General features: G+C 51.5%; 2 protein-coding genes across 14 annotated transcripts in view; one reads left to right on the forward strand and one right to left on the reverse strand.

Moving 5' to 3' along the window:
• Tanc2 (tetratricopeptide repeat, ankyrin repeat and coiled-coil containing 2) overlaps positions 1 to 11,321 on the forward strand; it is a 306,152-nt gene extending 294,831 nt beyond the window's left edge. For 8 of the 11 annotated variants that reach the window (XM_040749911.1, XM_040749916.1, XM_040749917.1 and 5 more), the window contains 2 exons: positions 2,272 to 2,372; positions 3,991 to 11,321. In XM_040749911.1, the coding sequence (XP_040605845.1) occupies positions 2,272 to 2,372; positions 3,991 to 5,956 (2,067 nt within the window). In that variant the 3' untranslated portion in view covers positions 5,957 to 11,321. The remainder of the gene's footprint in view (positions 1 to 2,271; positions 2,373 to 3,990) is intronic. The other 3 variants (XM_040749913.1, XM_040749915.1, XM_040749920.1) reach the window with 1 other exon arrangement.
• Positions 11,322 to 13,282: 1,961 nt separating this feature from the next.
• On the reverse strand, positions 13,283 to 23,826 carry LOC101825473 (cytochrome b561). Of its 3 annotated transcripts, none has more exons than XM_005070033.4 (7): positions 23,681 to 23,826; positions 18,364 to 18,451; positions 17,135 to 17,346; positions 16,178 to 16,276; positions 15,808 to 15,911; positions 15,265 to 15,422; positions 13,283 to 15,082 (listed from the first exon to the last, which is right to left on the reverse strand). In XM_005070033.4, exons 3-7 carry the CDS (start codon positions 17,331 to 17,333, stop codon positions 14,890 to 14,892), a joined length of 753 nt encoding a protein of 250 aa, XP_005070090.1. In that variant the 5' UTR covers positions 17,334 to 17,346; positions 18,364 to 18,451; positions 23,681 to 23,826; the 3' UTR covers positions 13,283 to 14,889. The 3 variants fall into 3 exon arrangements, with proteins under 3 accessions (XP_005070090.1, XP_040605856.1, XP_012968872.1); XM_040749922.1 differs by lacking the exon at positions 23,681 to 23,826 and adding an exon at positions 18,731 to 19,448; XM_013113418.3 differs by lacking the exon at positions 16,178 to 16,276.
• Between the last annotated feature and the right edge of the window lie 1,427 nt (positions 23,827 to 25,253).

The raw sequence follows: 25,253 nt of genomic DNA on the forward strand, positions 1-25,253 counted from the left end.
AACCCACACTGAATGCAGCTCTCTCAGACTCTAGAAAAGCTAGTTCTATGAGCAGTTTGCAGCATTCTGCATTTTCATAATTGCCACTGAAGGCCAGAAACACTGTCATCTCCACGCACACTCCGGTCAGTTAGGTCTAGTTCAGTCACTCTCTTTCTAGTGCACCCTAGTCATATGCATCAGGGCTGTAGATTTCACGGTTAATTTCTAAGACTGTTGAACTTTCCACCTCTTCCCTCACTCTGTATTCCAGTGTGTCATGCCCCTTCTTGACATAGATGAAATCTTCAAACTCCTTCTGCCCCTCTCATCTCCCTAGTTGTCCTTGGCTCTTTTCACTTCTTTGCAGTTTCAGCCAGTGCTCCTTTGTCCTTCAGACTCTCCTGAGCCTCTCTCAGACACTGGAAATGCTTACAGTCATGACAGAGGTTTCCCAGTTCCTCAAGAGATAGAAATAATCCAAAACAAGCAGTAATGTTGGTCAGTAAGGAACTCAGCTTTCCAGACGAAGGTTCGGGCTGCAGTAGAAAAGGCTCTGCCCTCGAGTCTGGAAAGACTTGTGTGTATAACTTCCCATCATCTATCCCAGCCCTGAAACCTACAGTGAAAGAGCCCTGGGGTGGACTTGGCTTTCTCAGAGGACACAGTTAGAGGCAGAAAGGAGTGGGGGGCATGGAAGAGATGCCTGTGGGTGGAGATGGACATAGGGAAGGTATTTGGGGACAAGATAGTAAAGTCCTGCCTGAGGTTTCTTAGGGGAAAAAGTAGAATCAGTACCAAAGGTTCTCTGGCCACTCCCTAAGAAGGCAGCAAAGCTCAGCAGTGTGTGCCAGTCCGCTGGCTTCTTTCTTCTCTAACAGTTAATCAGTTTTTAAAAAATATTCTAAGAGTTCTTATTTAGCATGACAAGACCATACTGTAGGTTCTAGCACCAAGGAAGAAGGGGGGTTTGTACTCTCAGAAACAATGGTTATCTCTCAAGCAAAGGGAAAGGTAGGAAACGGGGATGGAATGTAGCCCATGCAGGTTGGACCACGGAACTACTAGTTACCCCTATGGACCAGCACTGTGCTAAGCACCAGCAGTCTCTGCACTTGAGTAGGAAATGTCTTGGGAACCCTCACCTATGCCACAAGGCCTTTGTTCTGCCTTGTGTCCTGCCTTAGGAATTGAGAATGTAATCATGCTCTCCTGTGGCTTTGACATATAAAGAAGAGAAAAATCTAAGCCGAACACGGTGTCATGTATCGAAAATGACAGTACTTCAAAGCAGAAGCAGGAAGATTGGGGGTCCTAGGCTAACTTGGGGTGCATAGCAAGACCATGTCTCAAAAATAGGAACCCCCCATGAAGATTAAAACATTTCCCTTTAGCTTAGTATCTAAGGAGATCCTAAGAACCACAGGCTCTGCCTGCCCAGTGCTGTGTGCCCCAAACCCTATTTCTGAGAGTTGTCACGGTAACCCTGGCAGCTCTGAGACCATGGTCCTCCAGGGTGCCTCCAGAGACAACTCAGTCACAGCCACAGTCTGTTTCTGTTTCTGTTTTGTTTTGTTTTTTAATTTTGAGTGTTTCCTAAAGAATCAAATATGAAAAGAAACAAGCCAGAGAAACATCTGTGAAATACAAAGAACAGTTTATGTGCGATACCTACAGCATTTAAGTCTTACAGTATGCTTAGTCTTACCTCTGAGACAGTGGGTGTGAAAAATGTTCGACTGCTTGAGTTAGAACACAGCAGAGGACCGAGTCTGCCTGTCTGGCATCTCCATGCCATCTCCACTCCTGTCAGTGCTCTTTGTGTTACCCAGACCCTTCATCTGGATTCTGGGGTACATTCTCAGTGACCCTCGGGAAGCCACAGTCTTGTGAGCACAGCAGGAAGGAGAACAACAGGATGAGTGCCACCTGCAGGCTCTGTGTCTCCTCTGTGTGGAGAGTTTAGGTTTCCAGCTTTAGGGTCCTTACCGCAGAGGGCTGACATTTGGCTTCTCGAACATAAAAAGCTGCTAGGAAGGTAGGAAGGGGCCAAATTATAATAAATAAATATATATATATGACAAATATAAAATTGGTAGTGGTTTTGGAACCATACATAGGGATCATAGGGATACAGAAGGAAACTTAGGTTAGAGCCATGGCAGGCATGTCACAAACCCCATGCACTCCACCCACAAATGTCAAAGAATTGTGCATATAATTTGTTTTATTCCCGAGTTGTCTTTTGTGTGTCTCTTCAATGACTCATCTGCATACCTGTTGCAATGGCAGGACTTTGGAATGGCGGAGGAATTTGCTACTAAGGCCCTGGAGCTGAAACCGAAATCTTATGAAGCATACTATGCGAGAGCAAGGGCAAAGCGCAGCAGCAGGTGAGGCGAGGGAGGGTGAGAGGCAGCAGTGTCCGAAAATCTGGCCAAGGCCATGCAGGCCGCCCTGGGGTGTGCCCAATGTGCCTGCCCTTGTGAACTCTTGGGACACAGGACAGAGCGCACAATCAGCACCTCTCCTGGGCACCTTTGGAGGAAAGTAAAATGGAAAAAGGCACTCGCTTCCAGGAAGCCTATGTCGTGTCTCAGCCACTCTTTCAGCCCCAAGCCAATGGCATGAAGAGATACTGATGAAGTAAGCGGAGCCGCTTAGGCCAAGTCTCCATCTACCGCATTTACAGGGAGAACAGGACAGTCACTTGTAGACTCTTGTCCTTTCCTACAGGCATTTGGGGACTCCCCAGATTATTTAGGCCACCATAGAGGGTTCTTCTAAGTCTGATGGCATTGACATTCTCACCTAAACTGCTACAGAGGGAGAGAGGAGATCCTGCTGCCAGGGCTGAGGGGGCACCATTCCTTGAGACCATCTGCTACGCCTTGACCACTGAGCAAGAAAGTCTCCAGAAGGAGCTAAAAAAACTGCCAGCCACTGTCCTTGATGCCTCCATCCCCAGCACCCACCTTCTCCCGTGCATGGAAAGGAACTGTTAGGATTTGTTGTTTTGGCCCAGGGGGATATGTCTACAAAAAATCAAACCAAGTGTAGTGACACTAAAGGCAATGATCTAGCTAGAGTCATTAACGTTTTTATAGGAAATCAACTATTAGTCCTCTCCCTCTGGGATTGTTCCTTTTCTAAAAGGTGAGTTGTCTACTTTCTGGGTAGTTTTAGCTGGAAGGATAGGAATATCTCCATGGTTCATTTCCTCGTTTATAAATGAGAGTCTTCTTGGAGTGAGCTCAGCCCCACTCTCGGTCACCTTAGCAGCAAATCTAATTTCTGTGGGCTGGAACCTGCAGAAAGACACAGCAGTGCTGTCAGGTGATGGGGAAAAGGCTCAGAAGACAGGCTTCAGGCCTGTGATAGAAGAGGCCTGAAGTTCAGGCCAAAATACTGAGGATATTTTTTAAATTCCACAAGATAAGCAGGCCATGGTAATGTACGCCTTTAATCCCAGCACTCGGGAGGCAGAGTCAGGAGGCTGTCTCTGAGTTCAAGACCAGCCTGGTCTATGTAGTGAGTTTTTAGAACAGCCAGGGCTACACAGAGAGGCCCTGTCTCAAACACTCCCCACCTGTCCCCCCCAAAAAATTACACTACACTGGATCAACAAGATTTTCAAACACTGCAGTTACTTACTGTTTTGTTCCTAAGCTACTTGACAGTGACACTGTAAATGACAACCCCAAACAACCCTCATACTGCCTAAGCACACTTGGATATGAGATCTTCCTGAACAGCCTGTCTTGACTAACATAATGAAGACACTCTATTAACCCCAGAGAAGCCAGAAGGAAGATGAAGGCCAAATGTCTAGGAGATCATTCTGGACTCTTAGAATAACAGCCTCTTTGTTCCCTTCCTTCTAAGTCGAACTGAATTAGACCCTTTAGAGTCCCACAGATGCAGTTCTCTGAACCAGTGGCCGTGTTCTCCACTCCTGCTAATTCTTATTCACTCAGAATAACTCCCATTCTCTGTTTGCATTTTGTCAAGCAGACAGTTTGCAGCAGCCTTAGAGGACCTGAAAGAGGCCATCAAGCTATGTCCAAATAACCGTGAGATCCAGAGGCTTCTGATGCGAGTGGAGGAGGAATGTAGACAGATGCAGCAGCAGCAGCAGCAGCCGCCACAGCCCCAGCAGCCTCAGCAGGAGATACCAGAGGAAGAAACAGAGCCTGAGCCCCCACATGAAGATATATACTCTGAACAAGACATATTTGAGGAGGAGTACTTGGAACAGGATGTTGAAAACGTTTCTATTGGCCTCCAGACAGAGGCTCGACCCAGTCAGGGGCTCCCAGTAATCCAGAGCCCACCTTCCTCTCCAGCCCATCGGGACTCAGCCTATATCTCTAGCTCCCCTCTTGGCTCTCATCAGGTTTTTGACTTCCGGTCCAATAGTTCTGTAGGTTCTCCCACTAGACAAGGTTATCAGTCCACCTCGCCTGCTCTTTCTCCGACTCACCAGAACTCTCATTATAGGCCTAGCCCACCGCATACTTCCCCAGCTCACCAGGCTGCATCTTACCGCTTTAGCCCACCTCCTGTGGGAGGACAAGGCAAAGAGTACCCGAGCCCTCCTCCTTCCCCTCTCCGTAGAGGCCCTCAGTACCGGGCCAGCCCTCCAGCTGAGAGCATGGGTGTCTATAGATCCCAGTCTGGCTCCCCTGTGCGCTATCAGCAGGAAACAAATGTGAGTCAGCTTCCTGGCAGACCCAAGTCTCCACTCTCCAAGATGGCGCAGCGACCCTACCAGACGCCTCAGCTCCCAGTGGCCGTTCCCCAGCAGGGGCTCAGGCTACAGCCTGCCAAGGCCCAAATTGTAAGAAGTAACCAGCCTAGCTCAGCAGTTCACTCCAGCACTGTCATCCCGACAGGAGCCTATGGCCAAGTAGCCCATTCGATGGCTAGTAAATACCAGTCTCCACAAGGAGACATAGGAGTGAGTCAGAGCCGATTGGTTTATCAGGGATCCATAGGGGGGATTGTAGGAGATGGGAGACCCGTACAGCATGTCCAAGCCAGCCTGAGCGCTGGTGCCATCTGTCAGCATGGAGGATTGACCAAAGAAGATCTGCCACAGCGACCCTCCTCTGCCTATCGAGGTGGCATGAGGTACAGCCAGACACCACAGATTGGGCGTAGCCAGTCAGCATCCTATTATCCAGTCTGTCACTCAAAACTAGATCTGGAACGTTCCTCCAGCCAGCTGGGTTCCCCCGATGTGTCACATTTAATCAGAAGACCTATCAGTATCAACCCTAATGAAATCAAGCCCCACCCACCAACGCCCAGGCCACTGCTGCACTCACAGAGTGTGGGCCTTCGCTTTTCTCCATCTAGCAATAGCATCGCATCCGCCTCCAACCTGACTCCCACCTTCCGGCCTTCTTCTTCAATTCAGCAAATGGAGATCCCACTGAAACCAACATATGATAGGTCATGTGATGAGCTGTCACCAGTGTCTCCCACTCAGGGAGGTTACCCCAGTGAGCCCACCAGATCCAGGACCACACCATTTATGGGGATCATAGATAAAACAGCCCGGACTCAACAGTACCCCCACCTTCACCAGCAGAATCGGACCTGGGCAGTGTCCTCTGTGGATACCATTCTCAGTCCCACGTCTCCAGGCAACCTGCCTCAACCTGAGTCCTTCAGTCCACCATCATCTATCAGCAACATTGCCTTTTATAACAAAACCAACAATGCACAGAATGGCCATTTGCTGGAGGACGATTATTACAGCCCCCATGGGATGCTGGCTAATGGGTCACGTGGAGACCTCTTGGAAAGAGTCAGCCAGGCTTCCTCCTATCCTGACGTGAAGGTGGCACGGACCCTCCCCGTGGCTCAGGCATACCAGGACAACCTGTACAGGCAGTTGTCTCGGGACTCTCGACAAGGGCAGACATCGCCTATCAAACCAAAGAGACCATTTGTGGAGTCTAATGTTTAAGAGACATTTGTTGGAGTGAGACCCGTATGTTTTCACTGCACATTTTCAGGCTTGGTTTCCACATCTGAGGTAGTTCTCTGGCTTAATTTCTCATGTAGTTTCTGTGTGGTATTCAGAGGTGACAGCCCACATGTTGAAACCCTTTGCATGCAGCTGACTGGGAAGCTGGTCTCTGGTGAGCCAGGACTTTCTTGGGTCTGTACCCCAGCCACATGCTCTCTCCCTCTCTTCCAATGCCAACGAGGAGATTTTGTGCCGTGAGCTTTAACCAGGGAGATCAGACACACTGGTCAGCTTTTTCCAGGAGACAATCGCTATCACTGATGTTCTTGTTGTGTGAATGTCTTTTTCCTTTTTAAAAAGTAAGATGTTCTTGTCTGTTTTCTTCTAGAAGCTCTAGGAAGTGTGTGATGCCTCTTTGTCCTTGCATTCTTACTCAGTGTTCCACATGGCCAGGCCCAGTGCATTCCTGTGCCATGGTCTCCTCCCCAGACTCCAGCTCCCTGCGGGCATCAGGTCTAGAATCTTCATTTACTGTATTGCTGGTCGTCCCCTGAGATAAAAGGGTCCAAGGGAGAGTGTGGAAGGAAGCAAGCTGCTAAATTGGAAGAAAAGCCCACTATAATTATTTGAAATGTTACCATGTTGATTTTCCAAGATGCATTTTGAGAGCATTTAATAAACATTCAGCCCTTTAAATAAGTTGATCTGCCAAGGAGATTCCAGAACTGTGGGTATTTTTAAAGCTCTCACCAACAACGAGCCACTAAAGGCTACTGATTTTCCAGGGCTAGATACAGAGAAAAGAGGAGAAGGGGGGATAAAGATTGTTCTTGCTTCTCACTGGAAGAAATCTGTCTTGGAGAAGTCTGCTGTTTCGATCCCAAAACAGTACTGAGCAGACTACTGAGGTCTGGCTGGTGCAGTAATCTCTTAGCTGCATCTTCACCTGGAGCCAGGTGGCCCACGCTGTCTCACACAGAGATGGTGTTAGGAAGAAATAGGTTCTCTTGGGACTGTAAGACCCATCCCAGGGGTTCTGCCCAGGCGGCTGCATTCTGTGCCAGCTGTGAATTTATCCCACTTTAAGACCTCTGGTTTCATAATTTACTGTTACAGTATTTAGGGGTGATCTTTGAAAGTCAGAAAAAGCCAAGTGTTTCAGACTCCTTTGAGCCCTGGGTAGGGGCATGAGATTGACTACAGGCCTTTTCCATCAGTGTCTACACATCTTCTAGGCCTGTGGATGTCTTCTAACCGGACTTCACAAGAGCTGAGACAACTATGTTGTTGTCTCAACATAGTTGCAGCAATAACACAGGGACCAGAGTTGCAGCTCAGTCCTGTCTCTGGCTCATGTCAGCTCTTAAAGCCAGCAACTCAGCCCAGCAAACCAACCAGGGGTGTTGGTCCCATGTTCTTAGGGAGCATTTTACTCTTGTTAGTAAGGGGATACAGGAAGGACAGTGTCTTGAACAAAATCCAGCTGTGACCTATTTAGGATACAGGTTCTCTGAAAGGATCAGTAAGATGTGGAGCATGACACTGAAATTAAAAACCTTTCTTCAGTGACTTAGATTATGCTAGGAGATGGACCCCAGGCTTAACACGGATCAGGACTCATATCTGTAAACAGTGTGATGAAGAACTACCCCATTCTTCTAAACTGGGGAGGCACTAGTGTTCCCGTCCTACCTATCCATCCGCCTGTCAGTATCTCCATCTCTTCCATCTGGAAGTTTAAAGCTGTGAGGTTAGCCTGTAACTGGGAACAGCAGCTTCTTGGCTTCTGGTGTGGCCTGAACAAAAGCCCTGTTCTCTTCATTCTATCCTATCTGAACCACCTCTAAAGGAGCTACTGCAACCCATTAGAAAAGTGTTCCTGCCTGTTTGGAAAGCCATCCTTATCCCCTTACCTGTCCAGGTGAGTTAGAATGCCATGCAGTCCTACAAATACACTACAGCTGCCACTTCTCCCCAGGACTCCTCTTTTTTCCAGGAAAAGTAAGAAAGTTAGCAGCTCTACCCCCACCTGAAAGGTCAGTGTCAAACCACAGTTCTTTCCTGGCCATCATAAAAGAGTGGCTGTCACTACTGAGTGTAGTGGGTTTTGACTAGAAGACACCAACAGGAGCTTCTTGAGGTAGAAGTTAAAACAAGGGTTCCCCTAGATGCAGACTGCCTGTGCCCTGCTTTGCTACTTCACTGCCATGGGGTGATCTTAGTACTGTATTTGAAGTGTGTCCCTCCCCCTTCTCAGCACGAGCATTGGCCAGACATGGCTAGCTTCAGGATGGGAGAAATTTTTCAAATGAAACTGGCAAATTCTGCTCACTCAATTCACATCTCCCTTAAGTAGAGACAGGTGACAAACTTCAGCTTGTAGGTTTCTCACCAAAACATGTTCCTTTGCCCACAATTCCTGCACTAATAGGCCTCATCACATCATGTCTATAAATGGGTGCACTTTACTGTTTGGATTTGTAACTCTGATAAATACTGGATATTTAAGTGTGAGTAATGTCTTCATTAGAAATTAGAGTCACTCTTGTCTCTAGTGTGTTTTTCAAGGAAAAAAACAAGGACAGAAATCAAGCAGTGATCACAGCATTTATAGCACAAGAAATAACTTGTATATAAGCCTCAAAAAGATTGAGTTTTTAAACACAAGAAAATATTTGCAGTGATTTTAAAGTGCTTTCCAGCAATTTTCTTAGGGACTCCTGAGACATGGTTCATTTATATTTACTGGATCAGTAAGGCACATGAGTAACAATTAAAATTAATGTTTATTTACAAAGTAAAGGGAAGACCTGTGTAGCACGAGAATTCGGCATGGACAAATGGAGATCATTTTGTATCTGCTGTTATGTCCAGATTGCAGACGTGAATTGTTAAAGTCCCGAGTTAATAGAGCACAGCCCCTCATTCCTCTTCCAGGCGCCCTTCTTAGGTGTTTAGCTGAAACTCGATGGCTCAGGAAAATTCCACTAATTAGAATTGTGTACAGTATCCCAGGTTATTTTCCAGATATCCAAGTTTGCTGATTTTAGTTAAGCCTGGATTATTAAACACGTCCTAAATTATTGTAAACAGAACAGCTCAGAGAAAGGTGTTCTCAGCCCTTATATTGTATAGTAGTTTATGATCCCCCTAAATATTCGTATTTTTATATTCCAGAGATATACCCAATAGAAAAACTTAAACCAGTGTCTAATTTAATATCCATAAGTATTTTTCCTTAGAGTTTAGTCATACACAGTGGGATATGTGGATGTCACATGTGCTTCACCATACTCTACCACTAGGTGTCACTGTGGCTCTGCACCATACTTACCTGGTGACAAAGAATGGCTTCCTGGAGCTGCTGCCAGTGCAACAGGCAGACCCATAAACGGGAGGTCAGGAAGAAGGGAACCGAGGCCTGGGGGGGGGGGTCTTCATGCATCCACACCACCTGTAGCAAGACAGACTCTGAACACCACCTGCTTGGAAGGTTAAGTTGAGCGTGCCCCCTTTCTCTGGCAGATGGGCATGCAGAGGAGCCTTTTCTCCCCATGAGCATCCTTTCTCCCAGTCCACTCAGCCTCCGACTTTTATAACTCCCCAAATATCATGGTTGGGTGGTTTGATTAAAGATAGCTATTTTTCTACTGCAGAAATGCCTTGGACAAAACCAGTTGCTCGCTGAATCTTTGCCACTCAATGGAACAGGCTCCCCAGGTGGCAGACTGTGCTGCCTCTGTACCCATCTCCTGTTGAGCCTCCCCGCTCAGCAGCCCCACCCACCCTTCCTGTCTGCCCTCTGGCTGCCCAGCTCTCAAGAAGCGGTCTGCTGCCGCCTTTACTTTGAGGGCCATACTGCCCTGCCTCGTGCTTGTTGAGAGGTGTGACGTCTCCTTTTCCTCTGGGATTCCAGACTGACCATCTACCATGACTAACAATGAACAAGGGCTTAGGGGTAAGAGCTACCTACAAAGACGCGTCATGGAAACCTTCACCATGCAATGCCTTGAACTCAGCTCTGGCTGCTCCCAAGAAAAGGTGGCTGGCTAGGGGCCTGGACACAAGCACAACGGGGCTGGTGGAGCCACTGTGCAGAGCTACTTGAATATTCACTGGGTCTTCATCAACTCCTTTTGTAATACAGACCACTCAAGGGCTGAAGTGTTGGTAACCTTCATTTCGGTGTCCAATGCCTCACAGCAGCTGAGCCACCCTGAGATGCTTGTGGCCACATGATGGCCGCAGCCAGAGCTCTTTGAAAGTCAGTACCAAATGAACGTATAATTGGACACCAAAAATCAAGTGTTACTCTCATGTTTCCTCACCCTGCCATCTCATTTCTTCTTGCTGACTGTGATCCCTACGCTAAGCTGACCAGTCAGGCTGCAGCTGGCTGCACGAAGATGCCAGCCAGCACCATTTCCTGGTTTCAGATAGACCTACTCCATGGGAGGGCGTGGCCCAGCTGCTTTGTCTGTGTAGCACTTGATGGCTGGGTTTTCCCTTTGCTACTCACTAACCAGAAAATCTGGCTAGGACTCAAACCACTCCCTTCGATCCCCAGGACCAGACAGAGAGTTAATTCTGGAGAATTCAGTACTTGAATGTACCTGCCTTACTGTGTACCCATTCACTGGGGGGAGGGGGAGCTAGCGATGCCGGCTCTAGATAGCCACTCCATTCACAGGTTATTTTGGAAATCCTGTAAGTTACACTTCCTGTCCTGCTTTCTTTTGTTCTGTTTTGTTTTTTGACATTTGGCTGATTCCTGCTGAGTTAGGCCAGTTCCTGTGGGGCTCAGGGCAGGTGCCGTTTTCAGGCATGGCCTCCCTTCCATCTAGCACAGCGTCTGTGTCTCTGTTCTGTCTCCTCCAAATCCAAGATGATTTTAATTAGTACTGACATGTACAGTCTACAATTAAAGAGTGATTTGTACTAATATGATTTTGATTATTCCTCTTTACTGTCCTTTCAAGACACTTGCTGGAAAAGCTTTAATGCACTTAGTTTTCCTTTAGGTTTTCTATAACTCAGATGTAAAGGACTTTCTCTGTACAGTATATTATCCAATGCATGTTTGTTCTCTATCCTAATATATTGAACACCACACAGTTGTGAACTCGTGCAGTGGGGACACCCCACACCCAGCGGAGGCCTCTAGCTCCGTGTATAAGGAAGACATTTCCTTTGCTGTACTTGCTTGAACAGTTTTATTGTCTGTACATGTGAGCTGTGTGAGATAGATGTGAAAAGTTCAAATGAATGCATTTTCCTGCCCCATGTATACAGAGCGTCCTCTGTACAATGAACTGTATGTATGAAAGCAAATGTACTTATTTATAAATGGTCAACACTTGGAGAAACCTGGTGCCTGGTGCTTTTCTCCTTCGTGCTCTGTCCAGGGAACTAACCAGCTTCTGAGCTCGCCCTTCCCTGAAATGGCAGTGCTAAAGGTGCCAGCCCAGAGAGAACTCAGACGTTCAGGCTAAGGCCAGAGTCCTGATAACTGCTTGCTTTGCTGAGAGGCTCAGCGTCAGGCCCTCTGCATTGTTCACTGGGTTGCTGAGCATCTCTGAGGTGGACACTGATAGCACTTGAGTCGTTGGCTCTAGAGCGGCAGTGAAGGCTGGCCACGTGTGCAGTGAAGGGGGCCTTACTCTTGAGTAGCCGTGTGCAGTGAAGGGGGCCTTACTCTAGAGTAGCCGTGTGCAGTGAAGGGGGCCTTACTCTTGAGTAGCTGTGTGCAGTGAAGGGGGCCTTACTCTCGAGTAGCCGTGCCAGGGAGCACTGCACTCCCTTCAGTTTGCTTGCTTGGACTGAGTCTGACTGGTTAGTCCATGGCTTCACTGTGTTGTCTGGCATGAACTCCTGGACCAATGATCCTTTTTCCTCAGCCTCCCAGGCCTGGCACAGTCGTTCCACAGTCATCTTCAAATTAGAGAAGGTTCTGGAAGGAGCCACATGCTAGGTCTGAAAATTGCTTGTTCCATTAACAACTAGAATTTTTAAAAAAAGAAGTGGTTGGCAAAACCCCAGCTTTTAAAAGATTCCTGTAGCAGTGAAAGAATAAAACAATGTAGAGTTTGGGGGGAAAGTGATTATTAAAAGAATTCTCTTAGATAAAAAGTGAAGTAGCAGTGAGCAGATGCCTTCCTGTGTTCTCAGAAGTTCCCCATTACTTTGTGCCTTACTAGTTAGCTTTGGTAACTATGGGCAGGTGCTCTACTGTGCTGTACTGTGAAGGAGCTATACTTCCCCCTGAACTAGGAAGTCAGGCAGAATCCAGTGGAAGGGCAGGACGACTTACAGTCAAGCCACAGGAGCATGGAGCCCCTGATGACTGAGTCATTGTGTTCCCAGGACGGCCCAGAAAGCCCAGGGTAACAGGACCAAAAGAAAGGGCTCAGAGTCTCTTCTCTCATCTGGCCTGGATCATAGTAGCTAGACCCAATAAGTCTTCCATCAAAGTATCTCATTCTAAAGCAAGACTTCCCTTACTTGCTTATACGTATTTATAGCACATGGCTGAAAACATGTCACAGGTTGCTCCATCACATACAGGGCTAGCCAGAGGGACTGAGGATTTCATACATGTAAATTTTGATCATATCCACCCCTCAGTCCCTCTTGACTCCTCCCATTCCTCTGTGTGTGTGTGTGTGTGTGTGTGTTTTAATCCACTGAGTCTAGCACTACAAGCATGTGCTGGGATTAAAGGTGTATGCCTCTATGGCTAACTAGTAGCTTAGCTCTGCACTCTGATCTTCAGACAAGCTTTATTTGTTAAATCACACACAAAATAGCACTCCAGACTACCTCTGGATAGAGGGGAGACAGACATGGCCCATAGGCAAATGGCAGTTTATAAAAGAAGGTACAAGGGGAAACCCCATGTTAGGGTGAGTTGGTTTGTTTTGATTGAGCATGTTAATGGGGTAACCAAAAGGGGGCTTTTGATTGCTGGACTTCAGTTTTTTGATAGCTGGACCTTGGTGGTCAGCCTCAGGAGGAGGAAGTGACTACATAAGGGAACAGACCTTGGTGCTAGCTTCTGGAATGTCATCTGCAGTTTAGCAAGGTAGATGGGGGAGAAGAGTAGGACAAAAACTATGGGTGCCGGCCCTTCACAGTGCCCTGCCCTGGGGCCAAACCCGACCACCACAGAGTCTCATCTGTGCTGAGACTACCAGCCACTTAGTCTGTTGTACACAGCCTGGGGACAATTCCTCCCATCTCTAATAGAACGAACTTCATGAGTCTGATGGCTTGAAGCTTTGGATCCTTTTCTTGCCTCAGCAAATGAGAACAGAAGGCGAGCAGTCTGCTGTAGACATTTATTGATTCATCTGTTGCACCAACAACACACTGCGTCACAGGAGGCAGGCCACAGGCAAACAAGAAACCGCACACATCTGCTTGGGGGCCTTCTTTGGTCCTTAGTCATGTATCACACACTTTGGCAAAAAGACTAGTTTACAGGCTAAGTTCTAATTTTCTGTGTAGTCTGGCAAGGGAGACTCAAGTGGTCTTGGTTTGTCTAACGACCAGTCTCCCGCATGTAAACACTGACTACACAAGTGTGCCGGCTGAGGAAAGAGCTGGTAGGAGCCCTAGCCTTGAGGCACATGCAGCTGAAACTGGAGGCCAACCTCAACAAGTGGAGAGATGGAAGGGGGGGCCAGGGTGATGGGCAGCCCAGGGAGAGGGGCTCCACCACATCTGGGGAAAGAGACATCGCCCGAAGCAGGAAAAATGGCACAGTTACTAGAAATCTGACAGAAGGCCAGCCTGTTGACCTAAAGGAATTGTCAGGCTGGTTAAGTTAACCATATCTGTCACAAAGCACGATGTTCCTCAAAGACCAAGAGGAGAGAGCATTTGCCAAGCCCAAGAAGCACAAGATCATTGCTCTAATCACATTATTTCTAGACTCTAGCCAAACAGTGACTCAGCTAACAACACAACAGGCAGTAGGGGTTGAAGCCGTGTGCAGATGCCACAGGAGACAGATCCCGTTCCTCTTCTTAAATTCAGTCCTATTGTCCAGCAAAGATGGACCCAGATGTGGGAGGACAGTGACCCTCCATGGTTGCTTCAGGCAAGCCAGGGCACCCCAGCAGCTCCCCGGAGAGCAAGACAAACAGCAGGACCCCTCTAAAAACCCAGGAGGCATGTGGCCTCTCCTCCGAGAGCCTGCCTGGGCTGGCCTGCAGAAGGAACCAGGGCTCAACTCCCCATGGCAGGAAGAACTGCCAGGGTGGCTGGAGGCCAGGAGGCCCCTCACTGCCAGCAGCCCCGCCCTCACCCACCAGGGCAGGTATGTACCTGCACCCAGAGCATCTATCCTCTTCCCAGAAAAGCCTGTTTAAGGCTCAGGAATTAAAGAACAGAAAGGTCCGGTTCTGTGGCCAAGCCACATGGCAGGGCTCCTTCAGGGGCCGGACTGAACCCCTCTGGGGAACCATATTCTGAACACCAGCATACTTTACACATAATATCACATGCTCTACTGCTGAGGGCGTGTGCTTCCCGAGCTGCTAGGACTCCTGGGTCGAATGCACAAGCAGAAGTCTTGGCTTTACCATGCCAGTCCCTCAGGCTCAACCCAGCCATCTGCTGCCTGGTGGGTGGAGCTATATATAGTCCAGCTCCTCTAAGGATCAGGACCAGGCTTGACCCCTAGGTCCCCTGACCAATTTTTCTGCATGTGAATGGGTAACGGGGTACAGGCAGGGCCCACACATGGGCCACAGAATGCATCAAAAACTGCAAGCGAGGAAGGGAACGCAGAGGACAGCCCCAAAACCTGGAACCCCACCAAATTAACACCGCAGCCCCGCACTCCTGGACCTAAAGACTCAGGCTCTGCAGGGAGGCGCAGAAGGACATCTGGGAACCCACAGAACCAGGAGGAGCACCCAAGGCTGTCACTGGGGACTGGGACTGTCTCCCTCTGTCAGTGTCTTGAAGTCCATGGAGAGGGCTTGCTCTTCAGCCTGGGAAGGCCGCTTCCAGTCAGCTTGAGCCAAGATGTAGAGTACAACCACCCCAAAACAGATCAGCAGCAGGCCCAGCACATTGGCCAGGACCCCCTCAGGTTCAAACGTGCTGTACTTGGTCCTGTAGGGTAGAAGGGAGAAGCCACCAGGGGTCCCAGTTAGGACAAATGCAGCCCAGGCCTTAAAGATGCCTCGAGTTTCCCAGTGCCAGCCCTTCCACCCCCACAAGGAGAAAAGCCAGCTCAGAGGGAGGCTTCTAGTGAGGCAGAGGGCACTTGGGCACCGCCTCTTGGGGACACTCACCCAAGCTTGAAGAGCAGCGCCTCCTTCAGGCCCAGCAGGGCTGTGCCCACAGAAAGGAGGAAGATGGTGGCACCAAGAAAGATGTGCTGGGGGCGGAAACGGCCCCGCAGAGAGAACGAAGCTCCAGGGAACAAGAAGAAGCCGAAACCCACGAGCCACTAAAAGGAGAGAGAGAGGGCTCTCCTGAGCCAGGAGCAGGCTGTGACCTCACTAACTGGAGGCCACCAAAGCACCCTGCTTCCCCTCAGATGCCTGTAGCGTTGAGGCCTTAGACCTCCAACAGTGTTCATCACCCCCATGGACCCAGGAAGCCAAGGCACGTGACTCAACACTTGGACAGAGTCGGTGGGAAGGGCAAAGGGGTCTGGGGCACCCTGACCTCTAGAGTCCTAGGCCGATACCCAGTTCAGCCTCTAAAGGCAGCATCCAACTAAACTGACCTGCGCGCTCTCCTCTGAACATGCACCCTGAGAACTGGGCCCCTTTATGGCACACCTGAGGCCCACTACCCTCCTCCCCACCCCTTGCTGGAGCTAGACTCACCTGCACAAAATAAAGAGCAAAGACTAAGATCCCACACCAGCTGTGCAAGCTGTACAGGTCAGCATAGCCCTTCTTCTTGTGATAGTCGAACACGGCCACCAAGCCTGCAGCAGAGGCAGGGGCCATGTGAGGACAGGGCTGGACATGGAGAAGGAAGAGGAGGGGAGACCCGGGGGAAACTGCTAGCCAGAACTTCTGGGCTTTGGTCCAGCCTGATGATGGCTAGCATCCAGTGTCCCTGCCTGGGATGCCTGTGAAGAGGAGAGTGGGGCGAGGCCAGGAAGCCGGGAGTAGGGACCGTATATCCAGCAGCAGCTGCTGGAGCCTGAAGCAGCAGGTGGAGACGGGAAGGCTGTCCCCGTGAACTCACCCACCAGGGCAATGATGAAGGCAACAGCATGAAGCAGCCCGTGCAGGGCCTTGGTCGTGCGTTTGGCCTCTTTTCTGAAGACGCGGTATACCAGCAGAGCTTGTGGGGAGCGAGATAAAGCATTAAGTGGGTAGGCCTGTGCTGGACACACAAGGAAGCCTGACTGGCTGGACAAAGGTCTGCGCCAAGAGCTTGTCAAGGTTTGCCAGTCACAGCCCTGGCGGAGAAAACGGGACTGCATAGGGACCTTGCACCCATCCTGCTTTTGGTCAACGGTGCCCCTGGGTATTTCTACACTCAAGGACCAGGGGAGGAGGCCATGCCACGTTTCCTGCCACCATCAGGGGTAGCAAAGGCAGCACTCTGCCCTGCTATCCACTCAAAGCAACCGCAAGGCTCAGGAGACACTTGGCCTCGCCAGGTGTTGATTTAGGTGTTCAGGATTCATTAGGCAGTCAAACTGCAGTGCTGGCCAAACTCAGTGTACCTATTAGCAGAGAGTGCGATTCTGGAGCCTTCCTAGATAGGTACTCACTGCTCTTGGCAGGCAGACTCCCAGCTTCAAGGCTTAATGGGATCCTGTCCAATCCTCACTGCTACTGGAGGGGGAGAGGGCGGCATCACTAGGACCTGCCGCTGGGAGGTGGCTGCCCTGTCCTATTCCGCCCTGCCCCCGAGCCCCGCCATCCAGCTCCTGGTAGGCTGTGCTCAGGCCAAGCACCTGCTGGCTCTTATCCCAGGGACAGGCATTCTAGCTCAGCCATGCCCCCTTCAACAATGCACACATGCACACGTGTCTACTCTTCCCAGCTTCCAGATGCCCCTGATGGTAGTCTAGCTCACAACCGAGCTGACTCTGCTGCAGAAGGCAGCCGTGGCCCCTGCGATGCCACCTGCAGAAGCACCTGTCACCCTCCAACCACAGGCTCCCTTCCCTGGACTACCCGTAGGACTCACCATCTCCTTGCAGGAAGATCATGCCTATGACCATGCAGAGCGGGTGCACATTAAACTGCAGGGAGCCTTCCCAGGCAATGCCACCTCGGTACAGACCCAGCCACGCACCAGTCACAGCCACCACTGTGAGGCCCAGCAGCTGGGAGAAGGCCACATAGTACGGCAGTGTAGCAGGGGCGGAGGCCGCACTGTGCTCCATGCTGACACCTCAGCTGCAGGAGAGACAGAGCTCTAGGGAGCCATCCACAACCCTCAAAAGGTCCAACCTGCCTCGTGGCAGCTGCCGCTCCTCCACCCCAGCGGCTAAGCTGTGCACACTCACTCTCCCACCTTCAAGACGCCTGCCATCATCCTGGGGCAGAGTCTCCAAATCCCAGGAACACCTCGGCAGGAGGCAGGCCTCCCCACAAACCTGACCTGGGTTCTGTGTACAAGGGAGGACACACGTTTAAAAAGTTCTGATGACAGCATGGACGCCATCCCTGAGTTATAATTCCTGTTTCCTGAGGCCCTGGATTTTTCTGGGGTGGGGCTGATGGATACATCAGAGATGTGTATATTCCCTGGAGGTGCTGGTTTGCCACTGCCTTCTCCGGATGGATGGGAGAGCCCTTCTCCAGCGGGAAGTGGGAGCCTTGCTACATTTCCATTTGTAAGCCTAAGAGCCAGCATGGGTACCCCTTGTTCTGTGTAGCTGTGTTCTGCCCCGCTGTGCCAGACCACAGGCCAGCTGGGAAGCCCATCTGTCCCTTCCAGTTCCTTCCCACACCAAGGGTGGGAGAGGGTGCTGTCCTCTCTCAGGAGAGGTTTCCAGAACTAGGGGCCCTAGCAATGTGTCCTCACATGCAGAATTCATGTCCCCATCCACCTGCTGACTGCCGGTGACCTGTGCAGGAAGACAGCATGTATGCCGCTATGTAAGGAGGCGCCGCCTTACCGGGAGACCCTTGAGAGGCTCTGATGCATACAACCTCCCCATGCAGGACAAAAGGCCAGCTCTCAACCCTTCCCCTGCATGTTCTCCTGTCCCCACAAGGTAACGGGTGGAGGGGAGCACCTGTTCCCTTTGCCTCCGTGGCTGGCACTGATCACAGAGGTCCTACTCTGGCTGGACACGACTACCACCAATGCCACCACCACTGGGACATCAGGCTCCAACTTGTTGTCCCCTCCCTAGACAGACAGGGCTTTCCTCCCAGCCAACCACCTCTCCCAGCAGCAGTGGGTACCAGAAAGTGTGGCAGCCGCTTCCCCACTCTGGCTGTGCTGGGGCCTGGTCAGCTCCAGCTCCGCCTCCCAGTTCTCCAACAGCAACTCCTCCATTTGAAAAGAAGAACAAGGTGGTTAATAATACACTCTGTGAACAGACAGAAGCAAGTCACCCCATCCCCACATGCATTTGTCAGAAATACACATACACTTTTCATAGAAACAGGCCCAGGACATCTTCTAACCCATCTGAATGTAATGGCATCACACACACACACACACACACACACACACACACACACACACACACACACACACCTTTTCATGTAGATGAACATATTTCTGCCTCATTGATTCGACAACCTCATACTACCACACTGTACTCACCTCAGTCTCCAGCTGAGCCCCTAACTCCTGTTGGCTGGTTCTGCGGTCCTACACTGATCATACAGGAGGCTGGCTCTCAGCTTTCATAGACTAGATACCACTCGGGGACTTGTGTGAAGCAGACTAGCCCCTTTCTCGAATTCAGTCATCCCTGCTGTGTGAGAATTATTTCTGACGCTGTAGCCAGGAGAAACCCCCTATTCCTGGAACTCTTGCTGCTATTCCTATCTGTCCCCACACAGGTGACTGCACAATCCCATGCCAATTCTGCATTCCCCCAGATGCCCACCCCCACTGACTCGTCAGCCTCATTCAAGACCAGTGTCCTCTCCCATCACAGCCAGGCCCTCTCTAGCTCCCAGATAACCATGGCTGCCCTCCTCCTGCTCAGGGGGTCTATGGAAGGTCTCTGTCATGACTTTCTCCTCAGCCATCTTTGCTGCCCTACTGGATCAGGACACAAGCCTCTCCCTTTTCAATCTGCCTGACACACCAGGGTGCATCCCAAGAAAAGCCAGCTGCCACGTGATCCTAACTTGTCCTTCTGCAGCCCCACTATGTCCCCACCAAGTCCCCATGGAGGAGGGTTGAGTTCCCTTGGACTAGCAACAAAACCCGCTGTTGGTCCCCTCCTCCTGGTGAAGTCCAGCTTCCTGCTCTCGGCTCCTCCCTGCCTGCACTGCCCTGCAGATTCACTCCAGGGCAATGGCATCCTGCTCACTACTTGTCCCCAAGTGTAGCTCCAGCCCCTCCTCAGCCCCCAAGGCTCCCCCACACTTCCTTACCCTCTTGGGTTCTGCTCTAGATGAATCCCACGATGCTCTCTACCAAAGTGTCCTGTCCTAACCCTGAAGCCAAGACGGTCCCTCCACCCTTCTCCAGGACTCGGCAGGTGCCCAACAGAGAATGCTATCCCCCTGCAGTCCTTTGTCCTGCCTCCTCCCAGGTCCCTCCCCACTTATTAGATTCATCTCTCTGAGCCCGATGCACAGCAGAATCTGATTAGCTACCCGGGAGGAAGAGCAGGGGGGCAGGTGACCCGCCACAGCTTCGTCATGCTTCGTACAATACACAGGGCAGATCTGCCTGCTTTTTCTGCCCTGGTCAGTCTCGTGAAAAGAGACCTCCTTGTGAAAGCCTCTCCACGCGGTGATGAATGAGAGGGTGGCTTTACCATCCCATACCGGAAATCCTGTCCTGAATCCCCTGTGGGGTGAGCACCCACACGCTGCCTGTGCACAGCACCCCAGGGTGAGGCAGACCTTGTATGCACGAGGAGGGCGGGACCCACAGCCAGTGAGCCCCACGCTCTGCTCTGCGTCAGGCGTTTTTACCTGTCTGTTTAACCCTCAGCAATACTGTGAGCATAACAAGACTGTTACCCGATGTAACAGACAGGGAAGTAGGGGCTCAAACACAATAGAGGCCGTGCTCAAAGTTACCACCAGCGAGTGGCTGCTCCACTGGCTGCCCCTGCTTATTGCTGGCACTGTTAGATGCTGGAACCCCACAGAAAGACTAGGGCCTGGCAGCAGCAGGCATTGATAGTAGTACTTGTTACAAGAAGGGCCGTAGAGGGCGGAGGATGTAGCTCAGTGTCAGCAGCACTTGCTGGACCTACACTCAAGGCCCTGGATTCAGTCTCCACACTGGCAAAGACGGGGTAGGGGATAAAACTCAAGGCAACCCCAGCAGACTAGGGGAAAGACGGCATCCTTTGACAAAGGACACACTCCTCTGGGTCTCCTCCCTAGTGGTCCAGGTCTCCCACCAGCACTATGGCTCTGAACTTCCTAACGCCCAGTAACTAGGGTGACACTGTCACACTTTCCAAACACCTAAGCCACTCAAGGCTCTGGTGACCCCTGCTGAAGAAGCGAGTCTAGTTCCTGCTCACCCTCAGTACCGCCATGGGGCCAAGCCCGGGCCCTGCCTGTAGCTCTCCAGGAGAAAGCGGTACCAGCAGGAGAAAAGGGGTTAAGGGGAGTGGGTGAGCCAGCAACAGTGTATCAATTTCAGTTTATTCCCAGGTAGGACGCCCAGCCGAACAGTCCTGGGAGCGAGAAGGCGGGCCTGAGGAGGAAGGGAGGCACACTGGCCTCTGGAAATGTGGCCACATTTGATGCGAAGGTAAGAGTAAGCTGTGAGAGGGGACTATCATGGCTTGCCTGCAGGGGACTCATCCAGCCAGTGCTATATATGCAAAACCTGGAATCCCAGGAGAGATAGAGCAGTACCAGGCAGCTACAATCCCAGTGCTCAGGAGCTAGGGCAGGAGGATTCCAAGTTCCAGCCCAGCCTGGGATACATAGGAAGACTCTGTTTCCAAAACAATTGGCGAGTTGTCCTGTGCCGCATGGAACCCTTTAGTAAACTGCTCCCCTTGTAGCTAGTTCAGGACAGCTAAGAGCTCTGTGCCCCGGGCAGATGTCCCCAAGGCTGTGCCTGTGGCATGTCTGCATCTGCAGGAGTTGTTCCCCTGTAAGTCTGCATCATGGTCCCTGGTCATCCAACAGTGAGGACACCCTACCCTTCCCTTCTAAGGTGGATGCCTGTGTTCCCAGAGCAGAACAGTGGGCCATGGCTTCACAGCCTGGAAATGGCCACCCTTGACCCTAGGGTCTCTCGGATCCCTCACGCATCTCTGTCTCTCTGTCTCTCTGTCTCTCTCTCTGTCTCTCTCTCTGTCTCTCTCTCTGTCTCTCTCTCTCTCTCTCTCTCTCTCTCCTTCTCCTTTCTTTTTCTTTCTCTCAAGACAGGCTCTCACAATGTAACCTAGGCTGGCTGACTTCTAACTCGACATTCCCCTGCCTCAGCCTCCCGACTACAACGTCACACTCGGTTCACACTAGAGTCTTGCAAGGAATGGGGGGCTCATGCGACCCCTTACATGGCTACTTTCCTTCCTTTCTGGGAATGCAGGGGGGGTTCCAGGTCTCTGGGCTGTGACAGTCAAATAGATACACCCCAGTCTCCACGCGCCACCTGCAGACCGGCTCCCACTTAATGCAATCACACAAGGACATAGCTCCCCGCAGGGCTTAGCCTGTGCTGAACATCACGCTCCCTCTCCAGACCACTGTGTTTTATTAAAAGGCAACCATGCCTAACCTCATTATTGGTACCAGACACTGCACATGTGGTACAGCCCAGCAGGCAGCAGGCGGAGCAGGGGAAAGCTGGACAGTAGGGAACCGGGCTTGGCCACAGCTCTCCCTATCAGCCGCAGGCTTTAATTGAGTTAGAAAAGACGACAGTGGGGGCAGGGACTAGAGTTTTCCTTGATGGGTGAGATCCTAAAATGTGATGAGACAGAAGGCACAGAGAAGCTGAGCTGTTGCATGGGGCACCCAGGGTGCTCCAGCCAGAAAGTGGCCCTACTCTGTGCCAGAACCCACAGCAGCTAAAAACAGATGGGTTATTTCAGAAGGGGAGAGGCGAGCTTTAAGGGTTGAAATGGTTTTAAGTTTTAATGCAATACGTATACTGTCTTTATAGCAATGTAATTTGAAAATGTTGGTATTTATTTTCATGGAGGAAGGGCCCCATGGACGCCAAAGCACCTAACACATCCCAGAGTTACAATACAGCCTGGACCACAAAGATGTCAATTCAAAGTGTGTTCTATCAGGAAGGCCATGTCCCTTCTCTGAGCTGGCCCCGTCAACTGTAAGGGGGAGGGACATGGAGACCCACATTACTGGACCACAGAGAAGTGAAATGGGAAAAACATGCACACGTGCTTAATACAGTACCTGCCACCTGGTGAGCGCTCGGCCCAAAATCGGTGCCACCTGAAGGTCTAGTGGCCGCGACTACACATGAGGAGGGGGCGGCAGACCCCGAGGGTACCCACAGTACAAACCCCTCCTGAGGACACCACCAACCCATGCCCCTACAGAACAGACACTTCTGGAGCATGGAAGAATGTCAGTCTGCTTTTAGTTATTGTTGTTGGGGAGTGGCATTGAGTCAGGATCTCCCTCCGTAGCCCAGGCTGGCTCTAAACTTGCAGTCACCTGCATCAGCCTCCTAAATGCTAGGATCACAGCCACTTGTCACCACACATGTCCCAGATGGTAGCTTTAATCTCTGAAATTTTACACTCTCACTTGTATTCTAATTAATAATGAGTTGATTCGAAAATGGAGAGTGAAGCCTGGCATGGTGTTCTTTAATCCCAGTGCTCAGATCTCTGTGAGTTCAAGAAGCCTGGGCTCTGCCCACCAGGGACAGTGGCTGTGTTTTGCTGTGAAAAGCACAGGGCAGTATCCAAGAACTTTTAAAGAATTTTAGAAAACTCTCAGATTGCCAAGACAGAATGGCAACCAAAAGGGAAGCCAGAGTCCACCAAGACTGTTCTGTGACTTGTGATGCAGCTCAGGGGTGGGGGTAAGAGAAGAGACCTGAAAGGGGAGGTGGCCAGGCCACCACTCGGAAATGTCAAAGGCGACAGCAGATCCCTCCTTCCAAGAAGTTCTGCACCTGCGTCATCTCCAAGGCCAAAACATGAAGCCAGGCTTTCTGCCAGCCTAGGAACTCCTAACCCCACCCGAGGAAGGCGGGCTGCAGAAGAAACGATCTACCTGGCCCGCACCTGAGCGCAGGAACCAGCCTCGGGGACAGTGCGGGAGTTCGGCTAAGAACGGTCGGGGCTAACGCAGGTCCTCTCCCACCCACTTGCTTCTAGATAATAATCACAGGCCCCCACTCCGACTCCAGCAGAGACGCGGCCCGAGATTCCAGGGCCGCCTTTCCGGGTTCCTGGCAGCAGGAACTCCCGCGCCAGGCCGCCACCTCCCTGAGCCACTGCCGGGGACAGGCGGGGCGGCGCCCGGGTGGGTGCGGGCAGGTGCGCGCGGGAGAGCGGCTCGAAGCCCGGCGTCGCCTGGCCGCAGTCCCCGCCGTCCCTCCGCGTGGAACTTGGCTCCCCGGCGCCCTGTCGCCTACCTCGTCCCGCCGCCACCAGGCCTGTGTGCGTCCCCGCGGCGCCGCGCTGCGTCCCGGCCGCTCTGCCGGTTCCGCGGGCCTCGGAGTGACGGCGTCGCCATGGTGACGGGGCGGCGGCGGGGCGGCGGCAGCGCTCACGAGGAGGCGACGGTCACCGGCGCCGGAAGTACCGCCAGGCGCGGGCACTCGGGGGCGCACTGCGACCTCACCGACCCACACTCCCTACCCGAGTTCCCGCAGCTTCGGAACCGGCTCGGGACCAGCGTGGAGTGGAAATGTTAGCCACGCGGGTTCGGCGCCTTGGTTCCCGGTCTCTAGCCTCTCGCTCTCTGCTCTCGCCACTTCAGAACTCGGGAAGCCGCTAGGTGTCAGGCGGTGCCTGGGCCCAAGCTCGGCTCCGGGAACCCTAGACTCGTCACCTCTCCCAGTCCCCGAGGGCGGAGATGGCACTTTACACTTTACTAGAAGGCTGGGAATAACCCTGTCCTTAACACGCGCCACACAGACACTGTTGTTGATAGTTTGCCTCCCACTTTTTTCCACTCTAGGACCTGCAGATGCGCGCGTGCGCGCGCACACACACACAGACACGCACGCACGCGCGCGCGCGCACACACATACACACGGAGGGGAGAGACACCAATCTAAGGATAGAAACTGTTCTTCCAACTTCTCATTTAAGGCCTAGACCTGTTGCCAAGGTCGGTACTTAAGACAGGAGGTTGCCAAGGCCGAGGCTGGGAGCTGGGGCTGCGGATCCTGGCCCCCTATCCAGGAAGTGCTATGGGTAGATAAGAGTCCAGCTCAGACTTCCTACAAGCTGGGAACAAAAGGTTCTTTCCTGGCCAGACTCACCAAGCGTCCAAGAATGGGAGAGAAATGGGGTATTTTCCCGTTTGGCAACGCATTTTGACTGTGGGACTGACCTCTCCCAGCTGCCCTCCCCCAAGGAAGACAGTCCTTGGAGCTCCTCAGCACACTGGGAGCTTCCCCACAGGCAGGAGCCAGAATTGGGGGGGGGGCGCTTCTTAGAGAGGGCGCCCTCATATGTGAGCATGCTCAACCATATGTGTATGGTTGAGATAGAGCCGAGAACCAGAATTATGTCAAGGTAGCTTTTCATCTGGAGGAAGCTCATGGACAATTTAGGGTAAGCAGCAGCTTCCTTGGTGTGCTAACGGGCAGACAACAGGCAACACATGCTTATAAACTAAAGATGGACCTGAGCCATTTCTCATTGTTTGCTGGGTACATTCGGGCTTCTGGGAGGAAAAGGAGGGACAGATTTGGCAAGATGGAATCATGTTTAAGTGCTGAGTTTCCTGGCTACAGTGCAGGACTTTCAGTGCCTTCCGAAGCCTAGGGAGACTCCTGCTGGGGATTCATGGGACCCTGTGGGTCCTTGTCCCCCATAGCCCTGCAGTAGGCTGCATTGCTTTTCTCTGGAAGGGGCGTGTGTGAGACACGTGTGCACACACAGTGTTCTTAGGGGCCGGCTGAAAGTGATGTAGTAGTACTCCAAGTACCCGTGTCCAGCTTAAGGGGACTCAGCTGTAAGGGTTCATGTACCCCA

Source organism: Mesocricetus auratus, unplaced genomic scaffold (assembly GCF_017639785.1).
Source record: "Mesocricetus auratus isolate SY011 unplaced genomic scaffold, BCM_Maur_2.0 Super-Scaffold_100007, whole genome shotgun sequence".
Lineage (NCBI taxonomy): Eukaryota > Metazoa > Chordata > Mammalia > Rodentia > Cricetidae > Mesocricetus > Mesocricetus auratus.